The sequence below is a fragment of the Amphichorda felina genome (genome assembly GCF_050947745.1).
Source record: "Amphichorda felina strain 45539 chromosome Unknown scaffold_8, whole genome shotgun sequence".
NCBI lineage: Eukaryota > Fungi > Ascomycota > Sordariomycetes > Hypocreales > Bionectriaceae > Amphichorda > Amphichorda felina.
This window is the reverse complement of record NW_028145042.1, coordinates 2,198,517-2,210,966: the sequence shown is the minus strand read 5'-3', so window position 1 is coordinate 2,210,966 and position 12,450 is coordinate 2,198,517. Positions and strand designations below refer to the sequence as shown.

The 12,450-nt window shown below is 52.2% G+C and overlaps 4 protein-coding genes across 4 annotated transcripts; 1 reads left to right on the top strand and 3 right to left on the bottom strand.

The window, feature by feature from the left end:
- Positions 1-1,762: 1,762 nt before the first annotated feature.
- Positions 1,763-2,584, top strand: YUH1 (ubiquitin carboxyl-terminal hydrolase; the record flags this gene model as incomplete). The annotated part of the gene is made up of 2 exons (XM_083197719.1): positions 1,763-2,141; positions 2,214-2,584. The coding sequence occupies 2 exons, from the start codon at positions 1,763-1,765 to the stop codon at positions 2,582-2,584; spliced, it is 750 nt and encodes a 249-aa protein (XP_083047187.1).
- Positions 2,585-7,076: 4,492 nt separating this feature from the next.
- On the bottom strand, positions 7,077-8,091 carry FRM2_2 (type II nitroreductase; the record flags this gene model as incomplete). The annotated part of the gene is made up of 3 exons (XM_083197718.1): positions 7,077-7,400; positions 7,447-7,799; positions 8,088-8,091. The coding sequence occupies 3 exons, from the start codon at positions 8,089-8,091 to the stop codon at positions 7,077-7,079; spliced, it is 681 nt and encodes a 226-aa protein (XP_083047186.1).
- A 373-nt stretch (positions 8,092-8,464) lies between these two features.
- On the bottom strand, positions 8,465-9,643 carry ACO1O0_008353 (uncharacterized protein; the record flags this gene model as incomplete). Its single annotated transcript, XM_083197717.1, has 4 exons — positions 8,465-8,945; positions 9,012-9,138; positions 9,206-9,403; positions 9,640-9,643. The coding sequence occupies 4 exons, from the start codon at positions 9,641-9,643 to the stop codon at positions 8,465-8,467; spliced, it is 810 nt and encodes a 269-aa protein (XP_083047185.1).
- A 1,424-nt stretch (positions 9,644-11,067) lies between these two features.
- On the bottom strand, positions 11,068-12,210 carry ACO1O0_008352 (uncharacterized protein; the record flags this gene model as incomplete). The annotated part of the gene is made up of 2 exons (XM_083197716.1): positions 11,068-11,291; positions 11,388-12,210. The coding sequence occupies 2 exons, from the start codon at positions 12,208-12,210 to the stop codon at positions 11,068-11,070; spliced, it is 1,047 nt and encodes a 348-aa protein (XP_083047184.1).
- Between the last annotated feature and the right edge of the window lie 240 nt (positions 12,211-12,450).

Genomic DNA, 12,450 nt, shown 5'->3' with positions numbered 1-12,450 from the left:
GGCGCTGTTTGCTTGCCCCAGCGGTCGTTAATAACTGCCGTCGACGTATTCTTCAACAGGGCGCCTGAGATGACCTGTCAACTGGCCCATGTTCCCGTTTCTTCATCTCAGACAAGGGTCGTTTTCCTCTGCTTAGATCTGCGCCGACTTCGAAAGACGCCAAATGAGTCGGGACTATTATTATCATGGCTGTTGGACTTCCCAAGCCTTGCCACTCTGGCCGTATTCGGCATCAATGCCGCTCGTAGCAACATGGAAGCACGGAGAAGATAGAGACGCAATGGAACCCACCACCGCATCAACCACCGATGGTGGCGGGCGCCGTTCCGCCCAATTGGGATGGCCACCTTGCCAACCGACGCAAACTTCGTCTCTACGTCTTGGCCGTGTTCGGTCAAAGCGCGTCCCAGTTGTCGGCGCCAAGATTTCAGCACCGAAGAACCCTGGACTTGGGACTCAGGGGCAGGGGAATGGTCTGGGGGACCTGTCGATCTTGGCTAAATCCGGGGGCTTGCAGGCCAAAATTTCAACCCGTAGCTCGGGCTCCGGTCTCTAAGCCCACAGGGCCACCCCACAAGCGCGTTCGCAGTCTGCAAGTAATTCTACGGAAACGGAGAACGGGTACGCTCGACGCCAGTTGCACCAAAGGCTATTGTGCCACCACAGCCGGGTCCCGACATCTGGATCAAGTATGCCGTAGGAAGGACGGGTCGTCCGCACCCCTAACAATGGCTATTTGCTGACAAAAGAGCGGCCTCGAGCACCCGTATTATTTCGGTGGTGTCGGCCGCTGACAGATGCCGGTGCCACTCTCCAAGGGACATAGGCCTAGGTAATCAAACGCGGTCCACAGCTAATTGACCTTTATGTCCGGGAATTATGCCTTCATGCGACTAGACGGACTCCGTAAATATCATGATGATCAAGGGAAGGGGAGCAAAAAAAAAAACCCCCCCAAAAAAAACCGTCAGCGACGGGCAAGCAGAGCGTCCCCGCGGCCCATAAATGAAGCTTTGTTTCCGCCTTGGTGGGTGTGACGGGCGGCGTTGAGACATGCACATCAGCCAGATCCTGATGCCTGCAAGTTGGCTCCACGTGGGTGCCGTCACATTGAAACATTGGGCGTCGATTTGAGACATGACTCCCGAGTCATACCCAGACCGGTCAGGTCACGTCCAACGTCGACTAGGCCTTCTGGACTGAGCCAATATATGCATCTTGCCGAGAAAAAGCATTCTTGCCATCAATAGGGCTAGACCTCCCACGGGGCAAACACGGCTCGTGGCCCCGGCGCATGGATCTTTCGACACTAATGGCCTGAGCAATAATGCATGTCTCGTAATCATCCATTGTCCATGTACGTTCATACGAGTAGTATCCGTACTACTAACTACTATGTATTGCTCGCACTACTACTCCGTACTCAATACTAGCAATACGGAGAGTGCGAGGTTAGTAGTAATACCTATCACTGAGTAACATCAGACAGACCGGGACAGAATACATGGTCTTTAGCAAACCGACGCGACGCGTTGCAGTGTATCGCGTCATTTTGTCCCCTGCCCCGCCTCTGCACCCCACCTCCAGGCACGCCGTGATGCCACCAAGCGCTGCCTGGAGCTCCTCCATACCAGTGACGTAGGTGGGCAAAAGGCGACCTCGCAACACCAGAGGTTCATCATCAGACCATCGCACCACTAGCATTCCATCTTTGCTTTTTGCACAGTAACGCTCTCTGTCTCCTTCGCTCACACCCGTCACCATGTCGACAACCGCGAACCCCGATCCCGATCCTCAGCAGGCCCCCGCCTTCATCCCCCTCGAGGCGAACCCCCAGCTTATGACCGACCTCGTCCACAAGCTCGGCGTCTCCGAGGCGCTTCAGCTGCACGATGTCTACTCCCTCACCGACCCGGACCTGCTCGCCTTCATTCCCCGCCCGGCCCTCGCCCTGTTGCTCGTCTTTCCCGTCAGCGCCGCCTACGAGAGCCACCGCATGGCCGAGGACACGCTGGCGGACGAGTACCAAGGCAAGGGAGAGAAAGAGCCCGTCGTGTGGTGGAAGCAGACGATCCGAAATGCCTGCGGGCTCATGGGACTGCTGCACGCGGTCTGCAACGGCCCCGCGCGCAACTTCATCGGTGCGTCTGCCATTCACAACATGCCGTCGCCCCAACTACTAGAAGGCTGACTCTTTACCCCGCCCGTTGCAGAGGAAGGCTCAACGCTTGACAAGCTCCTCAGCAAGGCTGTAGACATGAACCCCGCGGAACGCTCCCGTCTGCTCGAGCAGACTCCCGAGCTTGCCACCGCACACCGCGAGGCCGCTTCGGTCGGTGACACGGCCGCCCCCAACGCCCAAGACGACATCGACCTCCACTACGTGTGCTTCGCCAAGGGAAGCGATGGCGCCCTGTGGGAGCTGGACGGCCGGCGGAAGGGGCCGATCCGGCGGGGCGACTTGGAGGAGGGCGAGGATGTGCTGAGCCCCAAGGGTCTGAGCCTCGGTGCGCTCAAATTCCTTGAGAGAGAGGGCGGTGATCTGAGATTCAGTGCCGTGGCGTTGGCAGGGGCACTGGACTAGATGAATTCACTTGGTTAGTGAAACCCTCTAGCAAAGGAATTGAATCTTTCAGAGCTGAGTAGCTGGAGGTCTCCGGCATGCATGACGAATGATGCTCTAGTCCCTAGCCTGTATGTTAGGCAACGGTTGGCACTCATTATCGGACTAACTCCAACAACCTTTTGTGAAACTCATCTGTGGTCATCCTACTCCGATCATGTGCTTCAATAAATCCTCCATCGGGAATCGGAACCCTCCTCCGGAAGAAACCTATGATTAACCCGACGTAGTATATGCGCCAAGACGGCGGTATGGCGGCATTTCCCCAACCTGTGCGTGGGAGCGTGACCCCCTCTGGATCACACGTCTACGAAAAGCAGCAGCCGATCACGTTTGCACGTAATAATCATTTCGCGTCCTGGGTTTTTGTTCGTTGTTGGAATTCTGACGGGACTGGGTATTGTTACTGGGTCGAGGCCTCTTGGCGTAGCCCTCCCCAAACCTTGAGAAGCGGCAATGTAGAAGTCTGATCTCATCTTTCAGATGATGATAGTTGTAGGCCCAGGGATCCTCTCCAATTTTATTCAATTTTATGTCGATTGGCTCATCCCCACGGTTGCATTCTGCGACGACCTCTGCCAGGACTTATCAGACCCTAAGAATCAGGCAGTCATAGGCATAAGCTGCAAGTATTTCAGCTCGTTCTTGTCGATAATCATTGGCGGTAGTTTGCATGACGCCCTCGAGGGCCGTGGTGGATTATTGAGGCTTTGTCCTAGATGGGAATACTTTTCGTGAAGCTCAATCCTCTCGTCTTTATGGCTGTAGTAGTTGAATTCCCATGGGTCAATCTTTGCCTGCGCCAGCACGTCGCAAATCAGCTTGCCAGAAACCATAGCGTCTTTCATCTTTCCCACCCATGTATCATTCGAACCGGGGAAGACATTATTCAGCTGTAGTATGGCAGGATCGCGCAACGCCAGAGGAGGCGGAGGCAGTAGTAGTGGTGAAAGTCTTTCCTGCTTTTCTGGCCGGGGAGATCCGCCATACTGGCTTCCAGCGCCCGCATAGCGCTCCCAGCTAGCAACCGCAATTTTGCTTTCCGTGGCGGCCAGGTCTTCCATGTAACTAATATCCAGGCGACCGTCCCAGGAGCGGCCCATCGTGAGTGCGAATTTGATAGTATGCAGCGTCCCTTTCACCAAGTTAGAATGGATGAAGGTGTAAGGTGAAGGTGAAGGAATGAAAATATGGGAGCTAACTTCTCAGGTTGAAGATGGGCAAACTGTGGTCAAAGTGAAATCTAAGAAGATACTGAGCCGTACTCATCGAGACACGGGTTAGCCGTGGGAAAGAGAAAACTTCTTTCTCGTTTCCATTCTGGCGACACCTTATAGGGATCGCGAGATTACTATAATCTAGTAATCCCTAGGTAAATAAGCAAATAATCACTACTATATAAAACCTACTAATTTCCTATTAGATAGATCTATTTCTTTTATTCCTCAGCTATTAATAATACTCCTTAGCTTAAAAAGTTAATGACCACGTATATCTTTATACTAATCCCTCTAATATTAGCAACTTGTTAGAGGCAGAAGGGGCGAAATCGCCTCGACCTGCCTCAGAGGTATAAGGTCTCGTGCACCAGGCTATAGGAGGGGTCACGTGGTAGGAACTTATAAGACCAGTCCCTCTCGTCAGGGCCTGATACTCTTCAGAGATTAATACAGTCACCTTATGCCATATAACTGCGTTATCCCTGCCATATTGCAGATAACCTGCCTCGATATACCTCTTCACTCTCCTCCATCTATCCGATCCCGACACTACCCTATTACTAGCTACGTAACCTAACCGCTTAGCAAGATACCCTATTCTACTTTATCGAATATAAAACGATATGAACCCTTTCTAACTACCCTGTAATCGGAATCACGACGTTGTACTATACTACAAGTCCTTCCCTATATATACCTCTTTCTGGACCTTAGAGGTCCCTATCGACGAGATCCTTATCCCCTATGATAGAGGGGGTCTAAGTATTAGCTAGGTCAAGCGAGACGAGCTCGGCGAGGCTAGCGCTAAATTATCGCGTAATACGCTACGTTGTCGTCCCCTTCAGATTTCCCCTGGGTTGATAAGCTTATTATATTAACTGGACCGCGGGAGTAGTCGCTTTCTAATAACTATTAAGATTCTCGGCAGGGCAGTCGGTAGGGATATTATTATCAGGGAGGTAAGTATAGATAAGTAGCTAAAGCAGCCCTAGATTATTAAATTATTAAGTATTTTAGGACCGAAGAGGTAAGGATATGGGCTACCGCTTAGGATAATATCTAGGCGGGTGAGGCCTCTCTTATAAGCCTAAATTTAGAGGGGATTCTAGGGAAGCAGCCTAAGGAGATTAATATACCTATTAGTAAAATAGTAGAGTCTTAACATATCTAAGATAGTTAGTAGAGCTTCGCGTCGTTTATCTTAGCGTCGCTAGCCGGCTTTCTATATACAACGCTATAAATATAACTCTCTGCTATAATCTTCTATCGGTCTTCATACTCTCTTCATATCATCGGCGTGCTGTATCTCGCGAGAATGGCCACTACATCGCCTGCAATGGCGTTGCGGGAGCGAGTCCTATGCGCCTACTATTGATGCCGACAAGCTTCCTCCAAGCCGTAGCATTTGTTGCCCAGCCACATGCCTCGCATTATTATTTTGCAGAATTGTACAATTGGTTCTTGCGCTTCAAGGCCCACCGCCATGGGCATTTCGGGGATGAAAACACGAGCTCCTTTAGAGCATAACCGCATAATGTCAGAATAAGAGCAACTATCGCGACGCGAACACAGCAAGCAAATATTCTCCGCGATATCTTAAACATAGAAGTGAAAATACGAACATACCGAGGGTAGGGGTCATTTCAGCTACTGATAACCAAGGAAAAAATTATATCGCTAGCCGTTGAAGGTCCCATCATTGTAGTCAACGTAACAAAACTCCGCTGCATCCATCGGACGCGATGCTGTGGCTCTGGAAATTTGCAGCACAGTCTATCCTAGACAGTATCGAATTAACGCCTTTGAGACGGGTTTGGTGGATAACTACGGCCCTGGCCGGACGAGCTCCCTTCCACGTAGCAGGAGATCATATACCCGGTTCGAAAAATAATATGCGTAGCCGAGTTGTATCCTCTTATGTCCGTACCATCCTTCAAGGCGCCTCACCACGACCTGAATTTCACGAGGAGAAGGTTTCCAGGGAGGTGTTCACAACCCCGATCCCGAGTCTGTGTTGAAGATACTCACTGATTATTTGGTGGTTATTTTGCTTGGCACGGGTTTTCCATCGCCTGCGATCCGTCTAGAAGTGGGCTTCTTCTCACTAGAAACGGAGACTAGGCTATACTAAGTATGTCTGATCTCGAGGGGGTGAAACTAGATTAGGTGCTATCTCATATCTCTCTGTGTGTTCAACGGTAGATCAAGCAGACGTCAAGCTTGCTGACGAGTCAATACATCTTGCCAACTCCTTTCAGGCTCTGGGCTTCCAGCACGTCATCGGAACAACGTGGGGTGCTGATGACATCGATGTAGGGGCAATAGGGAAGGCATTCTATTCTCAGTTGTTTCAAATCGAAACTCTTTCAATGGGAGTTTTGATTTATTTACTAACGTTGCGGGTGGGCTCCATAAGGCTATAAGGGATTATAACATGTTGTCGGACCAGGAGGGGTGGTAAAGTGGGTGCCATTTATACATATTGGAGGATAATTCTATATACATGTGATAGGGATGCATACACTCTGATAGGATCTGATACTATTGAGTGCCTTCGGAGTGTACCTAATATCCCATTGTTACGTTTCTATTCCTCCTTTGGTTTATTATCAAAGAACGAGCTGCGACATTCGGATCTAACTACCGGGTAGGCAGATGGAGTTGGTCTTTTATGTTGGCGAGTGAACCCCGATGTTCCTGAGCAATGAGGTGTCATAAGGTGGATCGTATGAGAAGGCTTGGAAACTGGCGCAAGTCTGACAATAAAGTCCTAGGCTGCTTGATTAAGATCTTCTTCTCCGAGGACCTAAGCACAAGACCCTTTTCCCTGAGGCGGGCTGCAATGCCTTCAGTGTGTATATTATACTGGTCTTCCGGGAGGATATCCTTGATGGCTGTAATGTTCCGCACGGCATGGAAACCCTTGATATTCTTAGTTGTTGACCAATTGATGCGTGACTTGTCGATTGTCTTGCCTTTTAATATCTTTATTTGCGGGTTACGGCGTAAGAATCATTCCATCTAGTGTTTGCCAAGTGGCTGATCGTCACCAGCGGCACTGTCAATAGTGATCATAGTTCGCTTTTCATATTCCCACGGCCACTGTGAAAGCAAGTGCAACTTGGTTATTTTTTAACTTATCCGTACGTAAATAAAAATAAATTGTTCCACATGCAGTGCCACCCATGTGGCAAGGTATGCCCTCGCAACAGCGTCAACGGAGGTACACTCAATTAGGCGCCCAGTACCTTGACACGCTTCTCCAGGGGCTCAAAGGTCTTCTCGGGAAGCTCGCTAGGATCACGGCCGCCCCCCATGACGAGCTGAGCATTCAGTTTCCAGCCCGCGGGAATGTCGAAGGCGGCTGCGACTTTCTCGTCGATTTCGGGGTTGTAGTGTTGCAGGCTGCAGCCCAGGCCCTCCGCCTCCAGCGCCGTCCACAGCGAATACTGCAGCATGGCATCGGCCTGGGTGGCCCACAGCGGCCACTTATCGGCGATGAAGGCGAATGTCTCCTGCAGGCCTTTGATGGCGTCCATATCTTCGAAGAAAAGAACCTGCCTATTGTTAGATGCGGGCTCGGGCAGGGAGGCGCATGCTTACAGTTGCGGCAGAGTCTTTGAAGCCGGTGAACCTGGCAGCGGTGGCTTCAGCCCCGATCTTGGGCGCCAGGATGGGTTCCATGATCTCGGCCACAATCTCCCATAGCTTTTTGTGCTGGTCGCCAAATAGGACAACGACTCGAGTGGCCTGCGAGTTGTATGGCGTCGGGCAATGCAGCACAAATTCGTTGACAATCTCCACAACACGCTCCTTGGAGATGGGCAGGTCGCTTGTCAACTTGTAGTACGTGCGGCGGTTCTTAGCCAGGTCAACCAAAGCCTGAGCACTGACTGGGCTTGCCATTGTGAGCAGGATCTCGGACGAACGATTGAGAAGAGTTTGATGGAAGACGACTGAGAGAGAGATGGGGAAGATTGAGAATGGAAGGTTGCGCTGAGAATGCGGTTTGAGCCTTTGCCTTTGAGGGTTAAGAACTTCTGGCGGGTCAAGCCTGTTGGTCGCATCTCCCAACCAGTCTGAGTCAGCTGTGCTACAAGTTTATTAAGCTGCAGCAAATGTATTTGAAAGCAGACTGTCAGCGGGTGAGACGCGGTTGGTTCCCAACTGCATTGCATGACAATGTGATATCACATCGTGTATGTGTCCAAGGCTTCCGTAGAGGGTGCGACCCACTCCTGCACCCATTGCTCTCATTTGCTAGCCCTCTTGAGTTTACATGCGTTTGCATTCGAGAACCCCATGCTCCGACCCTGGTATGGCGTGATACCCGACGACCTCCAGCCCCGCCGCTGCGATCACCGAATCAAACATTGCTCTCGTCCGTTCTTTGCCGCCTATGTTAAGCATGATCAGATCGATCGCTGTGGCTTGGGGTTTCGGTGGGTCAGCAAGCATCTGTTCCGCAATGAGAAGCCTGCTGTCTTCTGCCATTGCATCTCGCACGACTCTCAGTATCTCCACTGCAGCATCGTCTCCGTAGTCGTGCAAGATGTGACGCAGGTAGTAAATGAAAGCCCCTGTCTCGATGATCAGCGATTTGGTAAACAAAGATTATCTTTTACGAGCCCATGTGGTCAGGCGCACCTTTTATAGGCTGCTCGCAGTGAAGATCAATCGTCATCAACTTCAGGTCCTGCGCCCCGGCTTGCGAGACCTCCTCAATGACTGACTGCATGTCTTGCAGGACGCAGCGGCCTAGCGGAAGACTATAAGCAGACGAAATGGACTTGACAGCGTGGCCGTTGCCGCCCCCAACGTCCACGAACAGGACGCGGTTGGAGCCGGCCGTCTTCGACGCCTCCCTCACCCAAGCAAAGTCGTATTCTCCCGTCACCGGGTAGAACGACTGGACTGCGGCCTGAGATCGCATGAAGATGTTCTTCTGCTCGGGGTTCGCGTACGAGACTTCCCAGATGAACTTGTCGGGGTCTCCGTAAGCGAAGGTGAGCGGGTTGCGACTCTGTCCACTGGGTTCTCTCTTTCCGTTCCATTGGAAATACTCGTCGATTCTCCCGTAAGGCACAAAACCTTGGGCATACCTGACAGGTCTTTAGTTACTACTCCTCGTGCGGCTTCCGTCCTTATACACAGCCAGCCAAACTCACATGACTTGGGTCAGATCTCCGCTGGGATTCTGATTGACAAAGATTTTAGAACTGTCTGTATGTGCCACACGCTCTGGGCCGTCGTGGTCGAGAATGCCGGTTGAAACCAGCATGCGAGCATACCGAGCTAATCGACGGTGTTAACTTTAACTGTTCAACCCAACAACTCATTCGTTGGCAGTGATCAACCCTACCCAGGAGCTTCACGTCGCAGTCCACCGTGGCTGCCAAATCTGCCAGTGATATGGAACCTTCAGCGGGGATGGCATCAAAAACCCCCCAGAGGACGAAGAGATGCTTTGAGACCATCTCGCCGGCTTTGATGGAGTCCTCGAGCATCTGCTCTTCAGGAATCCTCCCCACAGCCTCAATGACCTGCTGGGCAGCTCTAACTATGGCGGAACGAGATTCCTTACTGCTCCTGTCATATTTTTCTACGCTGGATGACAGCGAAGCAGCGAGTTGACGAAGCTTATCGTGTGTTGCGTCTGTCGTTGGAGCCATTGTTTTTTCGTCAAAGAGAATGTTGGCACTAGGAGACCAATTCTTAATCAACAAGATGAGTGCGGCGACTTGAGAGGCAATGAATGATATCGTGGACGTATGATGTCAGACGTGCTCTGCTTACCCATCAGAGCGACCAGGGCGAGCTTTGTGCTGGGCACTGGTCCTTAAGCCCAGCACTATCTCGCCGATCTCCTACCGCGCCTGGTATTCTATTCCTTAAAGCTAGGTCTCTGTTGACTGGTCTCCTGCCGTTGCTGTCTTCCTCGCTTATTTTGCTGTCATCCACGTGGCACGCACACTGTGCTGGTCGACGAGATCTTGACACAAGTACCGATACAAGTTTCTACATGTTATCTTTGATCTCAATGTATCTTTTAGATGAAATACAAAACATGTGCGATCGCTAGTAGCCAGTTGTATAATCTGTTTCAAGTGAGCTGCACGTTGCTCCTGACACCAGCAGGCCTGGGCCCATCCAGGCGTGCCCTGCCTGCAAATAATCAACTACCACCATCCACATTAAGCCGGAGTCTAGCACCTCTGTCGGGATCCTCTTGCATCACTCGTATTCTCGTCTCTGCGGGTTACGAATTTTAGCCTATGGTTCATTATTATCGGGAAGTGCGGAATTCTGACCGGCAGCAACTTATCCGCCGCAGCGTTTTGGCGGGAAGGATGCCAACTATCTCACCTCGCCTCTTGGCGTGGCAGCGAGACACTGTGCATGCCAACTGACATGGGTAAAAAAGGTGTCACTCAACAAAGCAGGGAGGTGCATCTATCCCGATGAGCTGCGCTGGAGTGTTGTTTCCTGCGTATACGACAGCTGGATAAGGATGCCCACCTAGTTGACTTGCATGCAGTCTGCAGCCAGAGGATGACCGAGTGGATACGCGCAGCGTAGACAAGATTGATCAATCACGACGATGAAATGCACGCCGGTGCATTTGGCAGAGATAATGAAAATGAAAGACGAGTCCTCGGGAACACCAGCCCTGGGGCATCTCCCTCCCCCCCCATAGTACTGCGTCACACACTCACCCACTTCCCCTTCTCCAGGGACACTTTCCGTGATCTCCAATCATACGACATCGTCCTACACCAGCATTCTTCCACTCCCGTGTCTAAGGACTGCTAACAGTCAATTATGGGATGGGATTGGAGTGCATAGCGGGGAGAGATTCCCCGGGACTGGTGTCCCCGAGAACTCGCCCCCATCCCACAATGTTATGTGTGCAAGTTTCCAGTTCCCTCCAACTAGGCTGTGTGGTTTCTCAGAGTCTCGACGTCAGCCGTCCGCTTTCCGCTTCGCGGAGTAATCATCCTTGCGACCAAGTTAGACTTACGTTAAATTTTGACTTGTAGGGCATGAGGTGGCACAGGGACTAGCTGAAAAGTAACAGATAACGATAGAGTCCGAGTGTTAATATCACCCTGAAAACGACAATTTGGACATTTTATGCCTGTATCACGATATTGTAGGCCCCTATGGATAATAAACAATCTCTAGGGGGGCTATTACAAGGACATCACCCCCGGATAAGGAGCCTCAACCGCGACGACATCGGCTCAATACCGCCATCTCGCTAGCGAGACCAGGCCCAAACGCCATAGCCACCACGTCGTCCTTGCCTGGGTCTTTCAGCGTCCGAAGGAGGTCCAGAACGCATAGAGCCGACGGACTGCCGCTGTTGCCTCGCGTTCGATAGATCTGCCGTGTTGCTTGAAGCTGCTTCTCGCCCAGGCTCAGGGCCTGCTGGACGTTTTCGATGACTTTGAGTGTGGTAAAGACGATGTCAGCATGGCACCTTCAGAATCAGGGGGGGTAGTATGATGGTGTTCTATGTCTGTATTTAGATGTAGACTTACTAGCCATGCCGCCAGGGTGAATAGCAAAGTCAAGGTCTTCGATGCCGAGATGCGACCGACAGGTCTTCTCCTTGTACCGACGAAAGCAGCGCTCGAACAGAGGCGGGATTGAGTTCCGCGTCAGCTCCGGTACCTGCTTGGTGATGGTGCTGGTGTAGCCCGTCGGCTTGATGCGGGCACCCATGTTCTGCACTGTGCCGGCGGTGATGGCGCGCTCCCAGTCGACGAGCTGGAAGAGTGGAAGGCTGCCGCCGTCCTCGTCGTCATCGTCGGAATCCAGGCCATACTTGTTGCAAAGCACAAAGGCAGCCGCGCCGTCACTGAACAACGAGCCTGCGATATCCATGTTTTCCTCGTCCGTGGCCGCCTCTGCCTCGGCGTAGAAATGGCGCGAGTAGGGCACATTCAGCTCGCAGGCAAAACATAGTATCCGGGCTGGCTTCCCCAATGCTTCGGCGCCAAGCGCAATCTCGGCCGCAACCCGCAGGATGGACATGCTGCCGGCGCAGCCGACGCCCTGCAGAAGGATCTGCTCGACGTCGTGGCCGAGCCCGAGCTGCCGCGCAACATGGAAGTCGTACCCCGGGAATGTTTGGATGCCGCCCTGGCACGAGACGGTGTGGGTGATTCGCTCTGCGGCGTCATCGAGATCGGGACAGAATTCTCGCAAAGCCTTGCGGCACGCCTGCGCGGTGAGGTCGACGCCCGACTTGCGGAAGTTACTGTCAATGTCACTGATGCTGGGTACTTGCTGCTGGCAGCAGAAGCCCGTGTCGAGGCTGAGGGTCGACGCCCGTGTTTCAATCCCACTCGAGAATGTCATGCGGAATAGTTTCTGTAGACTGCCACCATGGTGGGCGTTAGCTTTCTATGCTGCCGGATGATCCTGGCATACATGGCCATCAGAGACACCTACACAGGCCTTTCCATGTCATGGAACCTGGACGCCAGAGCTCTGAACTTTTCCGGCGGGAGCAGGTAGGGCGGGTACTGGGAACCCAGGCCGGTGATCCACAGCTCGGGGCATGGCGACGATACAGCTGGCACGGAACCCATTGTGGTG